Below are 23291 nucleotides of genomic sequence, written 5' to 3' on the forward strand. Positions count from 1 at the left end.
CCGGAGGGAGTGGGGGAGGGGAAACTCAGTGCAGCCCCGCCTCAGCCGTGCTGCTCCGGCCACACCTTTGGCGTTCACTGCCCACTGGCTTCTTGCCTTTCCTTCTCCACACCATGGAATTCCCCTTTTCCATTCTCGCCCCTTGTTCCTGGGCCAGGATCCCAGACACCCTCGGAGCCCCAGAATGCAACAGCGGAACGTACCCACGGCCAGCATCAGCTTCTCAAAGTCCCCGGACAGCTCCCCTCTGATGCTGGCTTCGATGGGCTTCCCCGTGGTCCTCAGATACTCATCAAACACTGGGTGAGAGACAGAGAGTCGGGGACGTCGGGAATGCCCCCACGCCATGGAGGACCATCAGGGACATCAGAAGGGGAGGACGCAGTGCCCGGAACGGGAGTGCCAACGTGAAGGTAGGGCTGGTACTTTGGGAGGTGGCTGGGAGGTCACACACATGACCAGCCACCGTGTCGTCACGCTGCGTGTGCTGTGATGGACTGACTGTGTGCACCTCATGCTCCAACAGGAAGAAAGTCTGGTGTTTAGATGACAAAGCCCAGCACAATGTTAATGACTTTGGGAAAGGGCCACACAAACCAGGGTCTCATAAAGTCAGAACCAGTTTTGGGTGGCTGCAGAAATAGCTCTACCAGCAGAAAAGGAAAAGAGAGTGGACTTCTTGGCACAACCCAAGGGGCAGCTGCAGTGTTTTCTGGCGCTTACCCAGCCGGAGATGCTGTTTGCTGCGATTTCCCAGAATATAAATGAACTGGGCTTCGTCTGTTCCCCATTTCAGTTCCCCAGCCTCGTACAGGTCCTGAAGGGGAAGAGGGGGTGCTGACCAAAGAGGAAACCCCAGAGGATAGGAATCTCTGGCCAAGCCCCTCAGAACTGATGTTAAATCCCTGAACATGCCGGTAACTGGTGGCCTCAGGACCTTTGCACGTACCTTCTGCCCTTTCTTCCTGGGAAAATGACTCGACCTTCAAGTCCTATTTGTCCTCAGACACTTCCTGATGCCCCCGACAGAGCTGTTTCCCTCCCTCGCTCTCTCTTCTAGGCTCCTATAGCTGTTTGTTTACAGCTCTGATCCACTGTACAATACAGTGATTTTTTTCCGTGCCTATCTCTCCACTCTGATGTGGACCCCTCCAGGATGAGGACTGTGTCTTAGCATTCTCGACATCTGCCTCCTTAGCGTGACTGGCACGCAGTGGGGCTCCAAACAGCCGGAAGGTATGGTGTGTCCAGGGAGAAGGTGTTCCTGTGATGACTACAAGCCTCTCTCCTAGTGCTGTCTGATTTTGTTCATTAGCGATTCCCCAATGCCTGGCAGAGAGTAGGTATTCCACAAATACTAACTAACTGAATAAATGAAAAAATGATGAGAGCTCCAACATACACCTTACCAACTTTACATACGTTGTGTACCTTGGAAAGATAACATAAACCCTTTCTTTAGGAAAGCACCATATAAATGACGGCTGTGAGCCAGTTATTTCTGGTACTCATGCAAATTACTTCGCCTCCAGCCCTTCCCCGGCCCCAACCCCCCCCCCCCCCCCCCGGGCCCCCTCGCTGTGCCCTGGGATCTCCACGGGGCTGGTTTACCTGCACGTCCTGTTGTACCAAGTCCTCGCTCACCACGTCGTCCTCTTCCCGGGTGCCCTGGGCAGAGAGACGAGGGGCATGTGGTTCCCACACCAGAGCCCGGGCAAGGCCTGGGGGCCAGGTGGGGAGACAGGGAATGCTGGGAAATCCGTGCTGGCCCATGAGTGTCCAGCAGCAGTGACTTACAGCAGCCACAGCATCCAGGCCACAACGTCTACTTTGTCTGGGATCACAGTCCCTCCCGCCGGCTTCTCCCTGCATCCTGGGAGCTGGGACCGGACGGGGGCATCCTTCCAGGTGCTCCCGTCCCAGAGGAAGCCAGAGCCTTGTACTGAGAACATCTCTGAGGGCAGGGCCCCTACCGCTAGTTCTGGCATGGCCCACGGAGCCCCCGACAAGGTCACAAAGGTCTGCCCATGTGCTTTCTAGTAGGGGCTCCCATACCTTAACCCCAAGAATTCACCAATCAGGATCTGAGACCTGGGTCCTCTGGTCTGAGCCCATGAGCTGAGAAGACACCAAACCCCACTGGCATTCATTGCTCCCCACAGCCTCCTGCCCCAGGTGACAGAGGGGGACAGTCCCACTGGGCTGAGTGGTTATGTGGGCAGAGGTCAAGCCTATGCTTGTTTCCTCTTTCCCCCAGGGCTGTGTATCTCGGAATCTCAAACCCTGGTTCTCTTTGGGACGGAGCCTAAGCAGACAGAGCCACAGGCTTACAATCTGTGCCACGCCACTGCCCCGCTGGCATCAGATGTTGCCAAAGCAACATCTTGGACTCTAAGATTCAGGCTGGAACTCTCCTTTCCAGAATGTGCCCTTTGGAAATGGGGGCAAAGGTCATGCTTTCCCACCCCTGAAGTTTCTGATAATTCCCTAGCTGCTTAATAGAGGCAGTGGGTTGTCACGGTGATGGCAGGAACAGAGCTGGAATAAAATGGGGAGGGGGAGGAAGTGTCGGAAACAAAGAGGTGGCTTAATTTATGCTCATGTATAAAGCTTCCTAAACGTTGGTCCTGGGAGCTGGCTTAAGACTTCTCAATGCCCATGCCCACAGGGCCAGCGGTCCCAGAAATGGTGGCCATGAGACTAGGTGAGCACAGGTGAAGCGGCAGGTGTGACCTGCTCTCCGGAACACCAAGCCATGCAAGGGTAGGCCTGCTGTCGCCAGACTTGCAATTATCCAAAAGAACCCAGAAATCCATTTTCTAACAGAATCTCCCTATTTGCAACTAACTTCAGGCTGCCCCAGGAATGCCGCAGCCCTGGCTGGAGAGGGCAGGGGTGCGTGTGGGGAGAGGCTACTCCTGGGCACAAGGGAGAAGGGTGTGTGCAAAGGGGAACATGGGGTCACCTGTCTATGCAAACCGGGGTAACAGAGCAGACACCTGGACACTCAAATTCTGCACCAGGTGAACCAGAGGGAAACCATCTCAAGTTCAAGGATAAAACGGGCAGAGGGGGAGGGAGTGGCCACAGTCTATGAGGACATACACCCAAGGGGCCGCCAAGAAGCCCCTCCCAGGCTACCATGTCTGTGGGGTCGGGAGATGCCCACAGCACTCTGCCTGCACTCCGGCTGAGAGCTCTGGGGAGGGCCCCAGGTGGACTGACCTGGAGCAGGACCACGAGCATCTTCTGGAAGTGGCCAGACGTGTCACCAATGATGTCAGCCTCCAGGTCTCGCTCATAGGCTGCAAGGGTGGAACACAGCACACTCTAGTCCCGTGCCCAGGAGACCCCGGGGGTCCAGGAGGAAGGCCCCTGCTGCCCCCAAAGGGTCAGATACTGGTTACAAACCCCCTCTCCAGGACTGCCACGGCAAGACCCAGGTGTATTTTCAGAGTCCCTACACTGATCCACGACGGGATATGGTGGGATCTGTCCGTTTCTCTGTCCTTGCCAGTGCCGTCCTCCTCTGGGTACCACCATCGCTCCCTGGACGGCAGCCACAGCCTCTGACTCTCCTCCCCATGCCTGCGCTCACTCCCTCTCCAATCCACAGCAACAGGGGCGACCCCCTTAAAGCCCATATCTGATTGTGGGCTCCCCTGCGTCCCACTGGATTTACAATGAAACACAATCTCTTTCTCTTGGCCTACAGACCCTGTGCCCAGCCCTCCATGGCTCCAGCCTCAGTCTGGCTACCAAGCTCATTTCTGCCCCAGGGCCTTGGGACTTGCTGGCCACTCTGCTTGCTAGGATCTCCTCCCCACCCTCCACAGTCCTGGCTCCTTCGCATTTCCTCCCCAGACAGGCTTTCCCTGACCACTCATCTGAAGCAGGTCCTCCCCAGCCAAAGTTTGATTCTTAGCTCATGTGTCTCCTTCATGACAACCACATGTCGCCATCGTCTTTACCTGCAGGTTGTTGGGGCCCCACATTCTCTCATTATTAGTCCACAAGCTCTAGGAGCAGGGACTGCGTGGGTTTTGCCTGTCACCACAGCCCGAGAGCCCAGCACACTGCCCAGCGCAGAACAGGCATTGGGCTGGCCCACACGTCTATTACGTTTTTTCTATAAAACGAAAGGCACACTTTTCATTTTCACCAATAACTTGATTGATTTGGGTATTTTGAGTATGTTGGCTCTCTCCTGCTACTGGCTTGTAGTGGGCAGAGGCCAGGGGTGCTGCTGAACCTCTGCCAATGCAGAGGACAGCCCCGCCACACAGAGTTCTTTGGCCACAATGTCAACAGTACCGGGAAACTTTGCAAGCCACTTTTGACACATTTGGTCAGTCACAGCACCTTCTCTATACACTGCATATCTTTTTTGGAATTTCAGCTGCGTTTTTACCCTTCTTGAAATAATAAAGCATAATGCACCAAAAAATGTTGCATATTTTCTTCCATCTTCAATATTAAAGCAGCTGCACAAAAATTCACCAATTAAGTCTTTTTTAATGCACGCTGATATGACAGCTGTCACAATATAATCTAACAAAACTGTTCTGAATGAAGTTAAAGACAAGCACTACTAGAGCCACTGCACGGAAAAAACGTAATGGACTTTTTGGCCAACCCAATGATTACTGGACGGACAGACAAACAGATGAAAGGGAAGGAGGGAAGAAGGTGGCTGAATAGATTCTTAGGTCACCGCTGTTGCAAGCACCCCCATTTCATATCCGAAAATCTCGAGCAGCCCCTCCCATCCGTCTCACCATCTTTGTACGCTGCCACCAGCTGATGGATCTGCTCATTGGTCCGGGAAGCCAAGATCTCAATGAGGCACTTCTCATCGGTGCCAATGCCCTGGGAGAAGAGAAGGGGCACATGAGTCAGGCGAGGGCCAGGATGGGAGGCGGCCGGCCACGGGCTGGAGTCCTGGAATGGCCAGAGCTATGAAACCCCCAGCATTGAGGGTGCTCCTACGGCAGCTCGTAAGCACTGATTGGGAATGCTGCCCTGAGAATCAAAAGACATAGGTTCTAGTCCCACCTCTGCCCGTAGCTTGCTTTGTGGCCTCTCATTATGATACTGAGTCTTTCTGGGTCTCAGTTTTCTCATCTGTAAAATGGAGATGCTACTAGTTGTCCTACAACCTCACAGGGAGATGGAGAAGGCAAGGACCTCCCACATTGCTAAGCTGATCAGTTTACGAAATGGATTCATGTCTAAAAGGTCATTTGAGGCAAAGATCATAGGACTTCATCAATTCTAAAGTGCTAGGTACACCAAAGGGCGTTTGCTCTCTCCCCGCTTCCTTGGGGGAACCCACAGCCTCAGGCAGACTGAGCTGCTCCTCGCATCCCGAGCAACCCCACACACAGCCCTCCTGCCACTTTCTCTCCAGCCTGGAACGACCTTCCCACTCTGATCAACCAAATCCTCTCCAGGCTTCCGGTCCCAGCCTGATCCTCTCATCTTAACCCACCCTGCACCCAGGGCCTGCCCTCCTACCCTCCTTGTGCACATCGCTGGCCTCTGGATATTGGATACAATTTATTTCCATGTCCTTACTGCTGCTCCCTTAGGACTGGAAGCTGCTGGTGAGGTAGTCTGGGCTAAGGGCCCCCTTTCATGGGGTCTGCCTCACACTGACAGCTGTCCTACATCTATCTGTCCCCCCACAGGAGACTGCGGTACCCTCTGGGACAGGGTCTGGGCAAGCCGCCTCTTGAAGCAGGGCCCACCCACGGGTAGACGCAGGGCGCATGGCATACGTGCAGGAGAGGCCAGAACCCCCCTTTACTATGCCCACACCCCCAGCACACACAGACTCCTGCTTCTTACCGAGAGCGCGTCTTTAATTTCTTTGGCATCACTGTAGGCGAGCGGCCTCATCAGACCCACAATCAGCCGCTCAAACTTCCCGGTCAGCTCATACTTCAAGTCCGCAATGAGGTCCTGATGGGGATGGGGGAGGGAAGAGCGGTTATAATAAGAATTACATTTAATGAGCACATACTCTGTACAGGCTCTGGACTAAGTAATCTCATTGAATCGTCACTCTTGGAGGTGTGTGCTATCCTCAGCCTGAAGAAAGGGCAGGCTTAGAGATCGCTGGGAACCTGCCCAGAGTCACAGAGCTCGTGGGTGGCAGTGCGGAGTTCAAGCCCACAGCGCCCTGCCTCTTCCCTACCACTGCTTATTTACCGGTTTATTGTGTCTCCCACTATCTGGACACCCGAGGGGCTGACACGCCCCTCCTCCCAGGTCTGGTTCACCCACGTAGCCCCAACACCCAGCACAGTGCCCAGCACACGGCAGGTGCTCTAGGCAGCCCGTGGCTGAATGATCCCTGACTGAAGAGAAGAGAGAGAGAGGCCAGAAGTGCCAACCCAGAGGTGGGGACCTGGAGTAGAACACTCAGGAAAGACCCTGAAGGAACACATGGGTGAATGAACTCATCCCCCAGCCCCACATGCCTGCGCCCCGGTTGCCACAGTTACCTTGCCATAGAGGGACTTGTAGCTCTGGGAGACTTCCTGCCTCTGCCTGTTGCTCCGGGACGTGATCAGCTCCAGTATGGCCTCCTTGTCACTGCCTGGAAGATGGGAGGGCACCTGTCACTCTACCCTTACCTGCCTTCGGGAGCCCACCTGGGCTGTCCCCTGCCACCCTCAGCCTTAGCCCCCACTCATGAGGTGGTGGCATCGCAGAGGAGGATCTATGGGGACCTGCCGAGCTCCCACCAAGAGGGATCACAGCACACGCAGGATGTGAGCTCAGAGGGCCTGCCGTTCAGCTCCTTATCACACAAGTGAGGAAACTGAGGCCCAAGTGAGGAGCAAGGACTCACCCAAGGTCTCACAAGGAGCCTGGCTTAGAAAAACTCAAGTGCCCTAATACCCAAGACAGGGTTCTTTCAACAGAGAAAATAAAAGAGAATAGTAAGAACCAATTCCAGGTAGTGGTTACCCCAAGAGGGTTATGACCTGGCTAGTGTGGCTCAGTGGATTGAGCGCCGGACGGTGAACCAAAGGGTCACAGGTTCAATTCCCAGTCAGGACACATGCCTGGGTTGCCTCCAGGTCCCCAGCATAGGGCATGTGACAGGCAACCACACATTGCTATTTCTCTCCCTGTCTTTCTCCTGCCCTTCCCCTCTCTGTAAAAATAAATAAATAAAATCTTTAAAAAAATAAATAAGCCCTGGCTGGCGTAGCTCAGTGGATTGAGCGAGGGCTGAGAACCAAAGTGTCGCAGGTTCAATTCCCAGTCAGGGCACGTGCCTGGGCTGCAGGCCACGGCCCCCAGCAACCGCACATTGATGTTGCTCTCTCTCTCTTTCTCCCTCCTTTCCCTCTCTAAAAATAAATAAAATCTTAAAAAAATTGACGTTTAAAAAATAAATAAATAAATAAAATCTTAAAAAATCTTAAGATTTTTAAAATCTTAAAAATAAATTCTTAAAAGAAAATCATGTTTACCAGAAATTATGGGGAAAAAAAAGAGGGTTATCAGTAGGAGGCCCTGCAGGGAGTTTCCAACCATAGAAGGAAGTGAGTTAGGTGGCAGGTGTGTGGGTGAAGCTTTTATTATTGGTCTGGAATATTTCATTATAAAATCATGAAAAATTAAAAAGGGGAGACAAAAGATGTGGGAACGCATCTTACCATCTCACCCCCACCCTCGAAAGGGCTTTGGGATGGTCCCACATGTGGGGGTACTCCCCAGCCCCCTTTCCTGTGACCCCACGCCCAGCATCCGGCACCCACCGAAGCCCTTCATGGCGGTGTACAGGGCCTCGGCGTCCTGGCTGGCATCGAAGTCTGGGAAGTCATGAATGGAGCCACGGTACTTGGCACCCTGTGGGGGAAAAGCAGAAAGTGAGCTGCTGACCCTGACCCTGGCCCTGGCCCTGGCCCAGAATGGGGTTCCCCGCCCCAACCCCAGGTCACACTCCCAACCCTGGCCCCAGGCAGTGTCCAAGCTCAGCCATAATCCTCTAAAATTGAGTGTCGACCACGGAAAGCCTGGGCGAGGGAGGGGATGGCTCCCCAGGTACCTCCTGCCACAACCTGCCCCCAGGACAGTGCCACTGCCCCGCCTGAGGGAGGGGGCTCAGTCAGGCCCCCTCGGCCCTGCACCACTTTCCTAGGAGCCAGGAGAGAGAAAAAGCCAGGCTGAGCACAGGGACTAGAAATGACCCCTCCAAGAGTAATAAGAACCCCTAGTATTTTTATGACACTTTCTGATTTAAAAAGCCCCTTTGCCTCCATTGTGATTATTTTAGCAGCTTGGAGAAGCACTTAAGACCATCTCCATCACAGGACCCCAGGAACCAAGCCCCGAGAAGGGAAGCCAGGGTCACCAGAACCCAGCTCTCTGGCCCGGTCCCCTCCGCTCTCCAGCTCCAGGAACCCTGCAGCTGCCAGCTTCTGAGGTGGGAATCCCAGCCCGGGAAGCCCAGAGCCACCCTCAATGACAATGCCAAGGTGAGGTGCCACCCCCTGGGGACCGGTAAACGGAGCCGTGAACTGGTGTCTGAGGACAAGTTGGCTGGGTCCTTGGGGTGGAGGGGCGGAGCCAGAGGATCTCAGACAGGGAACCTGAATGCACAATAGGCCGGTTCACCGGGAAGTCAGAGGTGGCCCAGGAGAGCAAACACAGACCAGACAAATGCTGGGGCCCCAGGTGCTGAGCACGCACAGCTTGCGGGGGGGGGGGGGGGGGGGGTGGCAGGGTACTTGACCTGGGCCTGGTGGGCCTGATGTTGCAAGCTACAGATTCAGGAAGAAGGAAGACCTAGCCCTGTCTTTCAAGAGCTTCCGACCCAGTGGGGAAGAGAGACATTATGCACACACATTAGCATAAAGCTTGTAGCAAATACCTAAGACAGAGGCAAAGTAATGAGGAAAGCGCAGCGGTCAAGCCCAGCTGGGGGAGGGAACCCAGGGAGGCTTGTGGAAGTGGTGGGAGGAGACCACACAAACTGCCTTGCAGGAGGAAGAGGTGCACAGGCCGAAATGAGCCTCCAGCCACCTCCCGCATCTCCCAGGGCCGGCGAGTGGACCTGGCAGGCACTTGGATACACTCTGGTTTATGTCTGCCGTTGCTGGCTCTTCCGAGGTATGCACGCGTGGGCGAGGAGTTGCTATTTCAAGCTCTGACAGGGCGGGTGACTAGAAAGGGACAAGCTCCTCTTCCCGCCATCAGTGAATCCCTGGCAACCTGATCCAGCCCCGGGCAGAGAAGGAAAGGGGAGCACACGCCAAGCTCTGGAACCAGAACAGAGATCCTCCCTCTAGAACGCTCGAGGAGCCTCTGTCCTGCTCACTGATGCATTCCCAGCTCCCAGCACGGGGCCGGGTACAACGAGACACTCCCTGTATGCTTGTGTCCTAGACGGAGGGGTGTGTGAACGGATGAGGACCAAGTGTGTTCTGAGTGGGTCGAAGACTTCCTGGAGCGGATATCTAAGCTGTGTCCTAAAGGATGAGTAACAGCTGGCCCCCAGAGGGGTGGGGTGGGGGTTGGGCTAGGGCTTCATACAGAGAAGAGACAGCATGGCAAAGGCCTGGAGGCAGGAGCAAGCAACATTCAGGGAAGCAAGTCCAGACACTTCTGTGCTCCGTGCAGATGCCCAGGAGCGAATGGAGATAAGATAGTAGCGAGTCCCTAGCAGGAATGAAGGCAGAGGTCTCAGCAGAGACAGCGAGCTAACCACCCTCTCCTGCTGCCACTCTCCCACCTCCACCTCCTCTCCCCTCCCCACACCCACTTCGGGGGCCGAGGCAGTGTTAGGGGCAGGGGCTGCAGCTGAAAGATGAGGCAATGCCATCCCGTGCGAAGGTGTACCTCACGACAGACACAAAGCTTGATCAAAACGTCCCCTCAGAGAAAGGCTGGGCGAGTGGCAGGGCCAGTCTCCCCCAAGGGTCTTTGCACAAGGACATTAAAATCTCCTGGGGATGACCAGCCAGATCAGCTCTCCCGGGAGCCCGCAGGACCATGGCCACCAGACAAGGGGGCACAGGGAGCCTGAGCACTGGTCCTGTTGAGAGCCACAGACAGTCCTGCACATCATCCAGGCCCAGGTGTGCCACCACCGGCCATTTTCACACCACGCTGGTGGATTTTGCATCTCCAAGTGCCACCTGTGCAGCCATGCCCACCTCTCCTCTGGCAGACGGGTTCCTGGCCTCAGGTGCCCATGGTCGAGGGGAGGGGAGAGGAGGGCAGAGGCAAAGGGACTTTCCACCTTGAAATATTCAGCAGGTCCCGATGCCAGCTGGTGAGCAGCCTGAACCCTGGGGCTCTGAGGTCTTGGGCTCCATCCAGGCTGCTGCAGGAAGAGAGCTGAGGCCTCTCGGGAGCAGAAGTGACATCACCCAGAGTGAAGGCCACCAGCCAGCCAGGACTCCCTCTGCCCGAGAGCTGCCTTGCTCAGACCTGACCCAGGCCCTCGTCTCTGCACCTCTTGGAATTCCAGGCACCAGCACTTGCCCCTCTTGCCCTGTCCTCAGGGTGTTCTTGTGCCCATCAGCATGTTCAAACCCACACATCTGTGTGCAAAAGAAGCCACAGAGCCACGCCTCCAGGACACTGCACTATTTCTTCACGTCTCTGGGCCTCAAGTTCCCCTCTTCTGAATGGAAAGAGGGGGAGGATAGCAATGGCACAATTATCACAGTAGAAGCAACTGGGGGTGACCTGGACCGGAGAGATGAGGGGGTGGCTTGTGTTGTGCCCGTGCGCACGTGTGCTAGGAAGGGGCACACACACCAGAGGCAGGACGAAGCTGCTCATGGCTGGGAGCAGTGGACACAACTGTACGGCTTCTCGGCCTTCTGGCTGAGATCAAGGGTGGAAGACCTTTGTCACTCCTCTGTCGTGACTTCTGCAACCTCCTCCCCTCCCTAGCCCTTTGCGTTCCAAGCCTGCCAATCTGCCGCCACTGCCTGAACACACTCTCTCCCTTCTGGCCTTCTGCTCCAGCGAGCCCTCTGCCTAGACATCTCAGCCCCCGGCTCTTTCTGAGTAGCTCCCCCAGGTGGCTGCCCCCGTTCCCTCCACCTGCGCATCCCCAGAGCTCCTTCTCTGCTCCACCAGAGCATCAGCACCATGCATGGGGGGCTCTGACTCACCCCATGGGACCCCTGAGGCTCTGCCACTTAGGCCTCTTGCTTGCAGGATTGAAACAGTGTGCAGCCAAGAGGGGGGCCCCAAATAGGGATTTGGAATGGGGTCCAGAACTCAAGGTGTCTAGGAAATATTAGAAAGACATATAAGATGTCTTCACCCCTTCCCCGCACAGGTGTGAGCTGGGGGAAGGGACACACGGAGCAGGAACACGCAGAGCTGTTTTGTGCAGCCACAGCTTTGCAGCTAATCCGTGACACGGTCATTTAACACACCCATAGCCTTTCACTGGTTGCACAGATATGTTAAATAGCTGTGGCCATGCTTTGAGCCAGGGGGATGGAAGGGACTTCCACCCAAGATGTAACTGGGCGGGGCAGGTCCCCTTGGTTACAGCGCCTGCATGGGAGCTTGGAGAAGACTGGCTCCATGACATGGGGCCACCCCTGCCCAGACTCGTGATGGCAGCCCAGTAAAGCTGGAATAATCATGGCAGGTGCAACTGATTGTAGGAAGAGTCGGAAATGGGGGTACAGAGGAAGGTTGGCACGGGGATTTAAACCCAGACACAGCAGCCATTGGGGAGAAGAACCATGTGGTTTTGCCAGAGTGCAGACCCCCGAAGCTTTGGTGAAAGGAGAACCACGCAGCTTTGGGGTGCTCCCTTTGGCCACGTGGCCTGGGAAGTAGGAGAGACTTTGCCTGGAGGAAGGGTGAAAGAACTCATGCCAGTAGGCCATGAGAAGGTGCCGTCAACCTGAATCATGGACGTTTGCTTCCTTTCCTGAAATACAGTACCCCAGATTAGGGCAGGGGGAGAAGGAAGCACTGTGGATGTCTGTAGATATCCAAAGGACTTTGATATTTTAATGAAGACATTGGGTCACTACTTTAAGTCTGTATAGCTTTAAATAAACATTTCCTTTCCTTCTCACAAATCTCTGGCATTGAGAGCTGTCTTTCCTAAGGCGGCGGACAATCGAGCCTAGTGGGGGGTCCTTTCGGTAATTGTATATCGTGCCCACTTGGCCCCTGTGTGTTCTGTAACAGGATGCCTACTGGCCCCTGACCCATGGCAAGAAGAAAGCACGGGTCCAGTGGTCTGGGAGCACTGGACAAGGAGTCTAAAGATCTGAGCCTATGTTCTGGCCCCTTTGATCTCCCAGGGCCTGATCCGTCCACTTCAGTCACCTAGCACCTTGCAACTCGAGTGCCTCCCAGGAAGTACTCAGAGAAGGACTAGGCATGGGAAATGGAGAACGGCAGAAGTTCTGCCTCAGACCTTTGCCCATAACCACTGATGCTCTCTCCTCCTGGCGAAAGAGGCCACTCGCGCAACGGGTACTCCTCGGATGCAGGCAGGGCGGCCACAGCGAGGACTCTCTGGAGTGCCCTGGTCCTGTTTCCCACGACACACTGCGCTCGTCAAACACTGTTCGTTGGGTGCCAGGCCACGAAGACAGGGATGGAGTTTAGTTTTCACTGAGCTCAACCACCTCGCAATGGAGACTGAGGCCCAGAGAGGGCAAAGGACTCACCCAAGATCACACAGCTTCTGTGTTATGTCCATGGCCAGAAGCTCTGTGACTGAAGTGAGGAACAAAAGGGGCCGAGTCAGGTGTCCCTTAGCTGGATTCTCCCTTTTCGATCCCATTGTTGCAGTGACCTCGTCTCTTTCTCTAAAGCCCACAAACAGGGGTCTCTCGCAGGCAAATCCTGGCACGGGATGACCCCTAGCTCTTACCCAGAACAGAGCCCAATCCTGGCCACACACAGGAGCAAAAGCTCTGATACATCTCAAATTCTACTGCCCGGCAAAGTGGTCACGGGGCATGAAAGACTGGGGTCTCCTAAGCCGGGGGAACTTAATTCCAAATACAAGGGACAGGGAACACTTCCACCTCCGGAGCAGAGAGGACGCTCCAGTGTTTCTGCCTGTCCAGTACCCATTTCCCTTCCTAGGGAACCATTTTTGGGCCACGAAGTTCCGGTGCGATCGACTCCATTGTCTGGATCCAAGTTAGCCAGGCCCGGCCAATAAGAACCAAGCCTCTGACTTGCCCTGGAATCATGGGGAATAAATTACATTGTTTCCTCCCAGCTGCCCAGGAGCTGCTGGTGACTAGTGTACCAAATCAGGGAGGGACTAGCCCAAGACTGAAGCCGCCCAGAACAATTCCAGTTCAGTGGCAGAATTCTGATACTACCATTGGGGCCCCTGGATCCAGCCAGACCTGAAGGCCTGGGTTTCTCAGTCATGTGCACCAATCTACATACTTTCTGCTTAGGATGTTGTGTGTTGCCATGAGTCACTGTCTGAAAAAGCTGTGACCGGTAACAGGAGCAATGAAGCCTGCGAACTTCTCCTGCTCCTTTCGAGCTGAAGGTACCAGGGATCTGAGCAGCACACCTGGTGACTCTGGGAGCCCAGGCCCGGGGAAGGCAGAGCACGGCCCTCGGGGGGGAGGGGCTCCTTACCTGTGCTGTCTTGGCCATGGTCTCAAGTTCTGCAGCAGACAACACTGTGGAGAAGAAAGAGACCCCGTGAGACTCCCTTGCACTCTGCTTCCCTCCATCCTCTCCGCCAAACTAGCTCACCCATCCCTCCTCCCACGGGAGACTGTGTCGCCCTGGCTCTTCCCGCTGCCTCCAGCCCTTCAGGCTACATGACACCCAAAACCTGGCTCAGGGCCAGTTGAGTTCTTCAGAGGACAATGGCTAGACTAGCCGGTGTCCAGACAGTCACACCAGGATGGGAGAGGGACCTGGAACCCAGGGGGAAAGAGGTCACAAATGACTGTGAGGCTCCCCCAGGCCCGGCAGGGCACCTTCCCAGGTATGGTTTCCGCCTAACCCTCACGGCAACCCTTCCCGACAGCAGACTCCCGCTTCCTAAATAGGCGGAAACTCGGTGGGGACACTGCTGCGGGAGGTTAAACAACTTGCCCAAGGTCACACAGCTTACAACCGAACCCAACCAAGTCCAGATTCCACAGCCCATGCCACCTGCACCGGGGCTGTTCTCTCTCCAAGTCACCACGCACGGTTCCGGGACCCAGGGCCCAGCGGTCACACGTGAGAGGCCCCGGGGCCTCCCGGTCACCTGCTGCAGCATCCGAAGGGCTACGATTCCTGCGCAAGTCGGGAAACGCTTCCTCAGCAGCCACTCTGGTGAGGCACTGCGCTAGGCACTTAGGACACAGCAGCAAGCACAAGAGTTTCAAGCCCTGCTTCTCTGGAGCTTACGCTGTAATGGGACAGGCTACACATGCACGTGATGAAAACTCGGGAGAAAAGATAAAAAGCCTGGTCAGGAGAGAGCAACAGTGGTCGGGGTCTCAGGGACCGTGTGGATACCCGGGTGCAGGGCAGCAAGGGCAGCGGGGAATGGGGGCGGGGACGCTCGGAGGATGAAGAGGATGCGGAGGATGTGGGGTGAGAGGACCCAAGCCTGAGGCCACTGCAAAGACTTGGGAATTTTCTCGGATGCAACAGAGTCGTGGAGGGGCGTGACTGAGAAACCAGGACACGACCTTCCTGTTTTCTGGATGTCGGGACACAGGCTCTGCAGTGAAGGGGAAAGAAACCAAGGTGAAGCCCTGGCTGGTGTAGCTCAGTGGATTGAGCACGGGCCGAGAACCAAAGTGTCACAGGTTCGATTCCCAGTCAGGGTACATGCCTGGGTTGCAGGCCATGACCCCCAGCAACCGCACATTGATGTTTTTCTCCCCCTCTCTCGCTCCCTCTCCCTCCCTTCCCTCTCTAAAAATAAACAAATAAAATCTTAAAAAAAAAGAAACAAAGGTGAGAGTCAATGATATTCTATGATGTGCGGTATCAGGTGAGTGCTCGAAATACTGGGGGGGCCACTTGGGAAGTATATGGCTGTCTAATCACCATGCTGTACCCTGACACTAATACAGAATAATACTGAACATCAACCGTAATTGAAAAAGGAAACTAAAAAAGAAACCAAGGCATCTTACCTAAAGAGAGGTGAAGGAGAGGGTGTAACTGGTTTGAAAAGGGGAAGGAAAGGGAAGGGGCCAAGCTCGTGAGCTCTCCCAGCAGGAAGGCAAAGATGGAAGTGAAACAATCTTTTTAAAACGAGAGAAAGGAAGACCAGCACTTTCCATTTTATGGAAATTAGGCCTTTTTTTTTTTTAAATCTCCACTGGAGGACATGCTTATTGATTTTAGAGAGAGGGGATGGGAGGGGGAGAGAGGGGGAGAGGAACACGGATATGAGAGAGAAACATTGATTGGTTGCCCCCAATACAGGTCCCGACCGGGGACCACACCTTGAATCCACAACCTGGGTGTTTGCCCCAGCCGGGGAGCGAACCTGCAACCTTTCGGTGTACAGGACAATGTTCCAACCACCTGAGCCACCCGACCAGGACTATACTGCTTTTTAAAAGTAAAAATAACAACTCTATCCAACATACCCACTGAGGCCTATGAGGAGCAGAGCTAGGAGAGAGGGTGGACACCAAAGAGACTTTCCATCTCAGTGCTCCCCAGTCCTGCACACCCAGCCCGCCGCACTTCAGCAAACAACAGAGAAACCCTTAAGGGACAGCAGCCCCTGACCTCAGTCCATAACCCCGCTCTCTCTGCGGCGTCCCTGGTGACGGGTGACACGAGGGGGAACTCGGGTTTTAGAGTCACACAGGCAAACCTGGACTCAAGTCCATTTTGTCACTTATTAGCTCTGTGACCTTGGGTGCATTACTCATGTCTGCCTGAGTTCCAGGTTATCTCAAGTGCAAACTCGGGCCAGGAAGATCTGTTCTCGGTCAACGGTGGCATTCCCCACACAAGCGGGAAGTTCTGAGGGCAGGCTCGTCGTGTTTGCCCACAGTGGGTCCCCACGACCTGCTCTCGGGTCCCCCGCGCTGCAGGAGCAGACGGACGTGAGACGGGGCTGGGAGTGGAGAGCAGAGGACGGAGATCTGCTTGCAAACACACTTCTGTTGCCCTGACAACCAGGGGCCCCTTGGTGAAAATATGCTCTTCTCCCCAGGAAATGGAAACTCCTCCCCTACCCCATGCAGGGGAGGGGGGGCCCACCCCCACCCTGGGGTCTGCCGCAGCTGAGTTTCCCTGGGCCTGGGGAAAGCATGGATGAGGGAGCTCCAAGGCCAGCAGAGAAACAGGGGCTGAGGAGGCCCAAGCAGTCAGCAGAGGCCGGGAGGGGGGCTGAGGCCTGCCACCTGCAACTCCAGCCGCAGAGCATTCTCTTTTGGCCTTGGTGACGGAAACTCCAGCTGCTGGCTGCAGCCCAGGCCCGTCTGGACCGGAGCCCCTGCCCTAGGAGCCCTGGCGCACAGGAGGGGCCTCCAAGTCTCCGGGAAAATACTCTCAGCTCTGTTTATGCGTGTGTCCTGCGAGTGCACGCATGTGGGTACACGGAGAGCAAGCCGCTCCCAGAACTAGACATTCAGACTGCAGTCCAGGGGGGCCTGTCTCCAGCAGCCCCTCCGCGGAGGGCTCAGGGATACTCTGGAGCTAACTAAGCACAGAGGCGCCGTCTACCCTGGTCTACCCTGGCCTTACAAGGGGCTCTGACTCTTCCCAGAACAACCCAGACTGTACTTCCCAATGCGCTGAATAAATGTTTTGTATCCAATGTTTCAGAAACCCACAAGATCCTTAACAACCCACTACTCTGAGCCTCTCATTTTCTAGAGGGAAGGTGAGTGACTGGCCGAGACCCAGACAACAGCCAATCTCTCTGCCTCCCGGACCTACCTACGTCCCAACAAAGCATCCGCAGGGCCCTGAGCCCTGGCTGGGGCACGACAGTAGGACGAGACCACAGGGGAGACCCCGGCTCTTACTCCCAATCTGTCTGCAACCTCAGACAAGCCAGGTTCCCTCTCTGGACCTCAGTTTCTTCATCTGTAAAAGGGGTATATTATCGCTCCCTGCCTGGGAAAACCCAGGGTGGATGTGAAGCTTTTACAGATTTGACCAGGAATCTTCAAAGCAATGTCTCCGAGTATCATCGGTCCTGCGAGCCACCCCCCACCCTGGCCACGGCATTCTTCTCCAGCACACCCCACCCCAGTATGTAGGTTTCATCACCTTCCTTGAAATGGTTTCTCAAAACCGGCAGGTATGGCCCCTCTGGGCCTCCGCCTCTCTCCTCCTAGAACCCTGAATCCCTCCTGACCTGGCTGTCCGAGAGAGCTCCTCCTGGCTGCTCATTCCGGAAACCTGTTCAAGGGTGGGTAGCCTGGCAGCTTGGGGCTGCGCTGGCCACCACCTGCCTCGGTCCTCGAGCCTGCAAGCAATCATGTTTCCTCCCTTCCTCTTTGGGGGCTCAGGACTGACTCCATGAAGCATGTTCTGGGGCGGAGAACCCACAGAGCTGGCGGGGCCTGTGGCTTGCTGCTGCCCAACCTCGGGGCTGGGCGAACCGACAGCCATGTTAGAGTGGGCAGTCAGACGGACAGCTCGGAGCAAGGATGGTGGGCCAGGTGCACAAGGTCACTAGGGCGGAAAGCCCCAGGGGTGCCCGGCAACAGGCACAGCTAAGACACAAGGGCCTTGCCCCCGGGGTGACCTGTCCTCCCCAGCACATATCAGCTGGCAGACCCCCTGACTTTTCGTCCCTGAAGATAACATCTTGGCCTGAGTTCTGTTCCAGCTCCAGGCCTAGAAAAGCGGCAAAACCAGACCAGCCATGTCACAGCCGCCTCAGGACAATCGGCTGCAATGACTAATGGCCCTGTGCCGACCAGTCAGTGGAGGCCACGCCCTGAGAGGACACACCTGGAAAGCTGATGAACATTCTATCAAGACCCGACCCTCCCCTCCGACCTCCCTAAGGGTCCCACCAGCAAGACAGAAATAAAAACTCAGGACAAAGGACCCAGCCTCCACCCTGCCCTCCAGGGTGTCGAGCGTCTGGAGCACACAGCGCCTTTCCCCGCCCCTCTCCTTCCCCCACAGGCACCTCCCCGGCCCACAGTTCGCTGCGGTTCCCCACAAGGTGAGAACTGCCGCCAGGGGAGCAGCAGGCAGTGAGCCCCTGAACGAGTCCCCTGCCCTGCCCTGCCCTTGCCCCCCCACCCTGACTTCCCAGTGAGCTAGGGCAGCCCAGCCCAGCCCCTGCTGTTGCTTCTATGCTAAGTCCTTCCTTGCTTCACTGTGCCCAGCTTTAACAAATGTCTGAGTGCGCTTTGCTGTGGCCAAAGCATCACTGCCCGCTTTATCGCACTTTGTCTCTTAACTGAAACCTTTCCTTCAGGGAGACAAGAGCCGAGGTCTCGTGTTCTGGTTGGCAGCAGGTAGACCGTGGAAGCCCACGTTGCACTCGTGCGAACGGCCTGGGATTCGAGGTCAGACACGGCTGTGGGCCACAGCTCCACTCCCCCCACCAAACTGTGATTTAAGGAAGTTACCTGAACTGAGTCTCCCTTTCCACATCTGCAAAATGCATTTAAATGGTATCTCCACACACCGAGCAATCAATGAACACTGAAGGAAAAGCTCTTACACAGTGCCGGGCACAGAACCAATGGCAGCTTTTTCTGTGACGAGCCCAAACATTACGAGCAAGGGTGGGGGTGTGGCATCCTAAGGAAGAGTGGCAGCTTTTGCACTGACGACCTGAGTTCGAATCCTGACATTGCAAATTCTTGGTTCACGACCTTGAGTGAGTTAGGTCCTTTCTCTGACTCAGCTGCTTCATCTCTGAACTGATCATCCCACAAGGGTCTTATAAAAACTCAAGGAAATAAGGCCGGTAAATTACTGGGCGCGGACAGATACAGATGAAGTGTGTAGTGAGTGGTGGCTTCTGTCGCCATAGCCATCACCATTAGAGCGGTGGTCCCCAGTGTGGATGGTCCACTTCGGATGCCTGTTGCACATATATAGAAATGAAATACACATGTCAGTGCTCCAGGCTGATAGAAGTTCACCGTCAAGAGTGTGGGCTCAACGTAATTAAGCAGGTGGAGGAAGAGAGGGAGGAGGTGTCAGGCAGAACGGAAACACCAGCATCAACAAAGGCACTTCTGTCCTTAAAAGGTGGCTTGTGGGGCTTTGGGGGCACACAGAGTGCACTTTTAGGGAGGGAGGACACGTTGAGCGTAAGGGTGTGAAACCGGTGTGTGGGGAGGGCAATGTGAGAAAAATCAAGAAGTAACCTGGAAGGTCTGCAAAAGATATCCCCCAAACTCCTGTGTCCAGGAGTGCCCAAGGGACTCCAACCTGAGCTGTGTCCCTGCCCTCACTACAGGCCGCCCTATAGCCCCACCCTCAAGGCCCTCGGGACCCTCCCTGATTCTTCTGCCCCCCTCCCGCCAAACCAGGAATCTCACCTGCCAGCGTTTCCTACCCAGCCTCCTAGCATCAGCACCAGCGCCTTTTCATGCTGATGCCATTAACAACCGCTGGGGAGTTTTTCAAACTAACCAATGCATACATAAGTAAGGTCAAACCGCCCCCCCCCGCCCCCCCGAGATTCTGACCCAGCAGCTCTACACTTCGGTCATTTTTACCCACTCTCCTACATGGGTCTGCCAACTCTTCTAGGAAGCCAGGGGGGATTTCTCCGGCCGCTGAAGCCCCACAGCCCTCCGAAACCACCTGCGCTTGGCTGGCTTGCGTCACCCCCTCGGACGTGTCCCTGCTCTGGCGGGCGGAGGCTGCTTGCCTCCCCGGTGCTGTGGGAGGAACTTGTGCTGCAGCTTCTCTAGGTCGTCTGATTTCAGTCTCCGTTTTTGAGCTATTTTGAGCTCAGTAATGTTTGGATACCTAATGGTAATACAAAATCGTTCCTGTAGCCATGCTCCTCCGGTCCTATCCGGTCCAAAGTCCAATGGGTTTCTCTCTCCCTCTGATGGAAAAACTAGTTTGCCTCCAGTTGTACATTCCTTTTGATATAAAGAATGTGTCTACTGATTCCCTCTGGAGCTGGTTATAACATCTGCCTGGTCCAGTCATCAATTCATGCACAAAGTAAAATCTTTAGCACATGGTCATTTTTACGTCGGTGTGAGTCATGATTCTTCTCCTTCTTGCAAAGTGCTGTATATGCGTCTTTGCTGCTCCCCCACCACAGCCTGTGGCTCGTGGCCATTGTTGGATGACATGCACTGAGTAGCTTTAATGCTGTCTTTAGTGCCCCCCTTGAAAAATCACGGTGTAAGGAAGGAAAAATAATTCTCCTTTCACTAGCCCTTCTACATTCTTCCAGCTGGCTTCATAAAAACGTGAGACAGCTTAACAAGAGAATACCCAACTTACCATGTATGTACATATGAGGGTTCCGTAAGAACATGGGACTCAACGACAAATCTCTAGTTGAGGCTTATAAACCATCTTGAATGAAGAAAGTGGGGAAGTGGCTTGGATGTCAAAGAGGAGGCAGGCAAGGTACAGGCAGACAAGAAGGAGCGGGCATCTGGGCCACCCGGGAAACAGCGGGCCCTGAGGGGGTCTAACCCCGGCCTTCCTTCCTCTCTGTCTGCCACACTCGGCTCACATTATGCTCAGGTGGGTCTGCCCAGGTGAATATGCAAAGGTGAGCCCCCTTCCTGGGCCAGGTTTTTCTATCGGAATTCTTTTAGACAAGGAAGGGGGAGGTAAAAGGCTCTCCTTGAGTCATGTGTTTCTAGAACACAACCAGCTTAAAATAATCAATATCCATCCCCCCCCCCAAAAAAGGGCATAATTGGGGGTGGCAAACTCTGCTCCCCCTCAAGAGAATAAAATAAACCAGCCAGCCTGGTGGTTTTATTCCTCATTATAGGGCCAAGAGAGGAAGTAACCCAAAGGGTTAAGTAACGTGCCCAACTCATAAAGAAAATGAGTAATTAAGTAGGGGCTCAGTTTTCAAAAGGTATTTCTTGAGCACCTCTTGTATGCCCGTCGGTAGGGCTGGGGGCCGAATGAAAAATGGGACAGAGGAGTCTCCCAGCCACCACCACAAAGCTGGCACTCTGGTGCAGTAATGTGCGTTTTTTGATCCTACACACCACCAGTAAGAAAAGAAAATAATTGTGCATTCATGAGAATAAAAATATACTTTTTAAGCATAAGATGAGATGAGACATATAATAAGTCTGAAAGTTTTTTCCTGTACCTTCTGACTAAAGAAAGTCACCTTTAGCGTGTGGATGGACACAGGCTGCACACTAACCCTGACTACCTCGGGGGAGGCCCGTGTGGTGAGACGTACACACCCGGAGACCAAAAATAACCCCACAGCGGGGCCTGAAATGCAAACTTTCTAACTAAAAGCCAGTCAGAGCGGGCAGTTTAGTTCTGAGCTAGACTCTTCCCCAACAAAGGTCAGTCTTAACCTTAACCTTAACTGATCCACTCGGGTGTCTTTCTGCATCTGAGATAACAGACCTTTGGAATGTCCAGGCAAGGTGCTCTTTTCCCGGACCCCTCTGGGGAACAACCACCACACCAGGACGGTGACCGAGTCCTCTCACTGTTATTGCTAATTATTGACTGTGAACTGTCCCAAATCCACAAACGTAAAAGAGGTGGTGTCTATTCCTTTTACTTCTTATCCAACCCCAGAGATTCTGCCTCCTGCTTTCTCCTGCCTCCCCAGCCTATCACCAGTGGATTTCACGTACCGCCTCACATCTTCCCCGGGACTCTGATCAAGAAAGTAAGTGGTAAAACTGCCATTCTCTGGAGCATTTTCTAAACCCATTTAAGATTTTGCTTCTCGGCAATTGTTATCAGTTCGGCTGAAATAAACTCACAGACATTCTTACAGGTTGGGCTGTTTCTTACGGTTGACAAGTGCCTCCGGGGGTATGTACACCCCACTTCAGAGGCCCCTGGCCTAAAACATCTAGGTCCCTCCCCTTCCTCTTTCCTGATGGCTCCTCCCCCAGCCCAGCCGGAGAAGACACCTGGGACCAGCCCCTGGCCCTCCAGGGGCCTCCTGGGTAAATGGCATTCCTGGCCCTGTGCGTGGGCACACCCAGCTTGTGCACTCAGGTTTCTTAGAGAGCAGTATCTTTCCCTCTCCTGACCCAGAAGCATTGATCCTAGGGCTGGGCAAGGTCCCAGCTCACTGGGGTGGTGCCCAAGGTTGGAACTGGACAGCCCCCGGTTAGAATCCCAGCTCGAGTCACTTTCCTGGGAGGCAGCAAAGCGCAGTGCCCCCAGAACTGAGGCTGGAGCCGCAGGGCCTGCGACTGAGCCTTGACCTGCGACACAGACGCCTTCCTTGGGCAAGTACTCAGCATCCCAGGTAAGATGGGAGATAAAAGTGCCGTGGTGAGGACGGGAAGAATTAAGACGGGCTTAGTGCTGAGAAGAGGCCCCGGCACTCTGGCCACATTCAGGGAGTGTATCATTTCTTCCCTCAACTTTCCAAGGCCGAGTTTCCACATCTACAAAATGGACATGGTGACAGCATCTCATGTATCACGGGCTCAGCCAGGGCCTGCCAGGATGGACGGGTTTAATAAAGAACAGAAGTTACTGTTGCATTGTTACTTAAGGAGTGCCAGGACACCCGTGTCACAGACGAGGAACCCCAGGAGGCACAGGTCACGTGCCTCCTGCAGCACCGCACGCTCCCAGGGTCGCAACGGTGGCACCCGCTTCTCCGGGCACCACACTCTGCAGTTCACAAGGCACTTTTACGCCTGCCACTCCAGACTCTCCTGAGGGTGAGCGTCAGGCTCATCCTCACTTTGCAGGTGGGGGGGGACCTGAGGCTCGAAGAACCCAAGGACAGTCATTCCTCCCTAGCCAGTCTCTGTGGGGGCCTCTCAACCTCGGGAAGAAAGGCAATGGAGTGCGGCTGATTCCAAGCCAAGACGTTGATAAGCATAAAGGCACCCCTACCACACAGGCAGGCTTCCTCTCCTCCCTTGGGGGCGGGGGGGGGGGGGGACGGGACGGACGGAGGACACGCACACTCAGAAATCAGTGTAAAGACCACATCCTGTGCTTTGTCCCCACCCAGGAAGTATCTTGGAGAGGTTGGGTGGGGCGAGGCAGGTGACACCACTGAGGCTCCCCAGAAAATCCTAGAATGATATAACAAGCAGAGCCATGCAGTCCCGACCCATCCTACCAGCTAGGTATCCCGGGCACAGCTCTCATCTCCCTGGAGAGAAAGGAACTAAGGACCAGGGGGCAGGTGTGCC

General features: G+C 54.8%; 1 protein-coding gene across 3 annotated transcripts in view; it reads right to left on the minus strand.

Moving 5' to 3' along the window:
- The window catches only part of ANXA6 (annexin A6), a 49001-nt gene that overhangs the window by 23719 nt on the left and 1991 nt on the right, over nt 1-23291 (minus strand). For 2 of the 3 annotated variants that reach the window (XM_028527921.2, XM_028527919.2), the window contains exons 2-10: nt 13624-13667; nt 7779-7869; nt 6510-6604; nt 5851-5964; nt 4779-4869; nt 3226-3305; nt 1612-1668; nt 724-817; nt 204-299 (exon numbers count right to left, since the gene is read on the minus strand). In XM_028527921.2, coding sequence (XP_028383722.1) covers nt 204-299; nt 724-817; nt 1612-1668; nt 3226-3305; nt 4779-4869; nt 5851-5964; nt 6510-6604; nt 7779-7869; nt 13624-13641 — 736 coding nt within the window. In that variant the 5' untranslated portion in view covers nt 13642-13667. Of the gene's footprint in view, nt 1-203; nt 300-723; nt 818-1611; nt 1669-3225; nt 3306-4778; nt 4870-5850; nt 5965-6509; nt 6605-7778; nt 7870-13623; nt 13670-15890; nt 15990-23291 lie in introns of those variants that run through there. The other variant, XM_036014615.1, reaches the window with a different exon arrangement.

Source organism: Phyllostomus discolor, chromosome 13, assembly GCF_004126475.2.
Source record: "Phyllostomus discolor isolate MPI-MPIP mPhyDis1 chromosome 13, mPhyDis1.pri.v3, whole genome shotgun sequence".
Classification (NCBI taxonomy): domain Eukaryota; kingdom Metazoa; phylum Chordata; class Mammalia; order Chiroptera; family Phyllostomidae; genus Phyllostomus; species Phyllostomus discolor.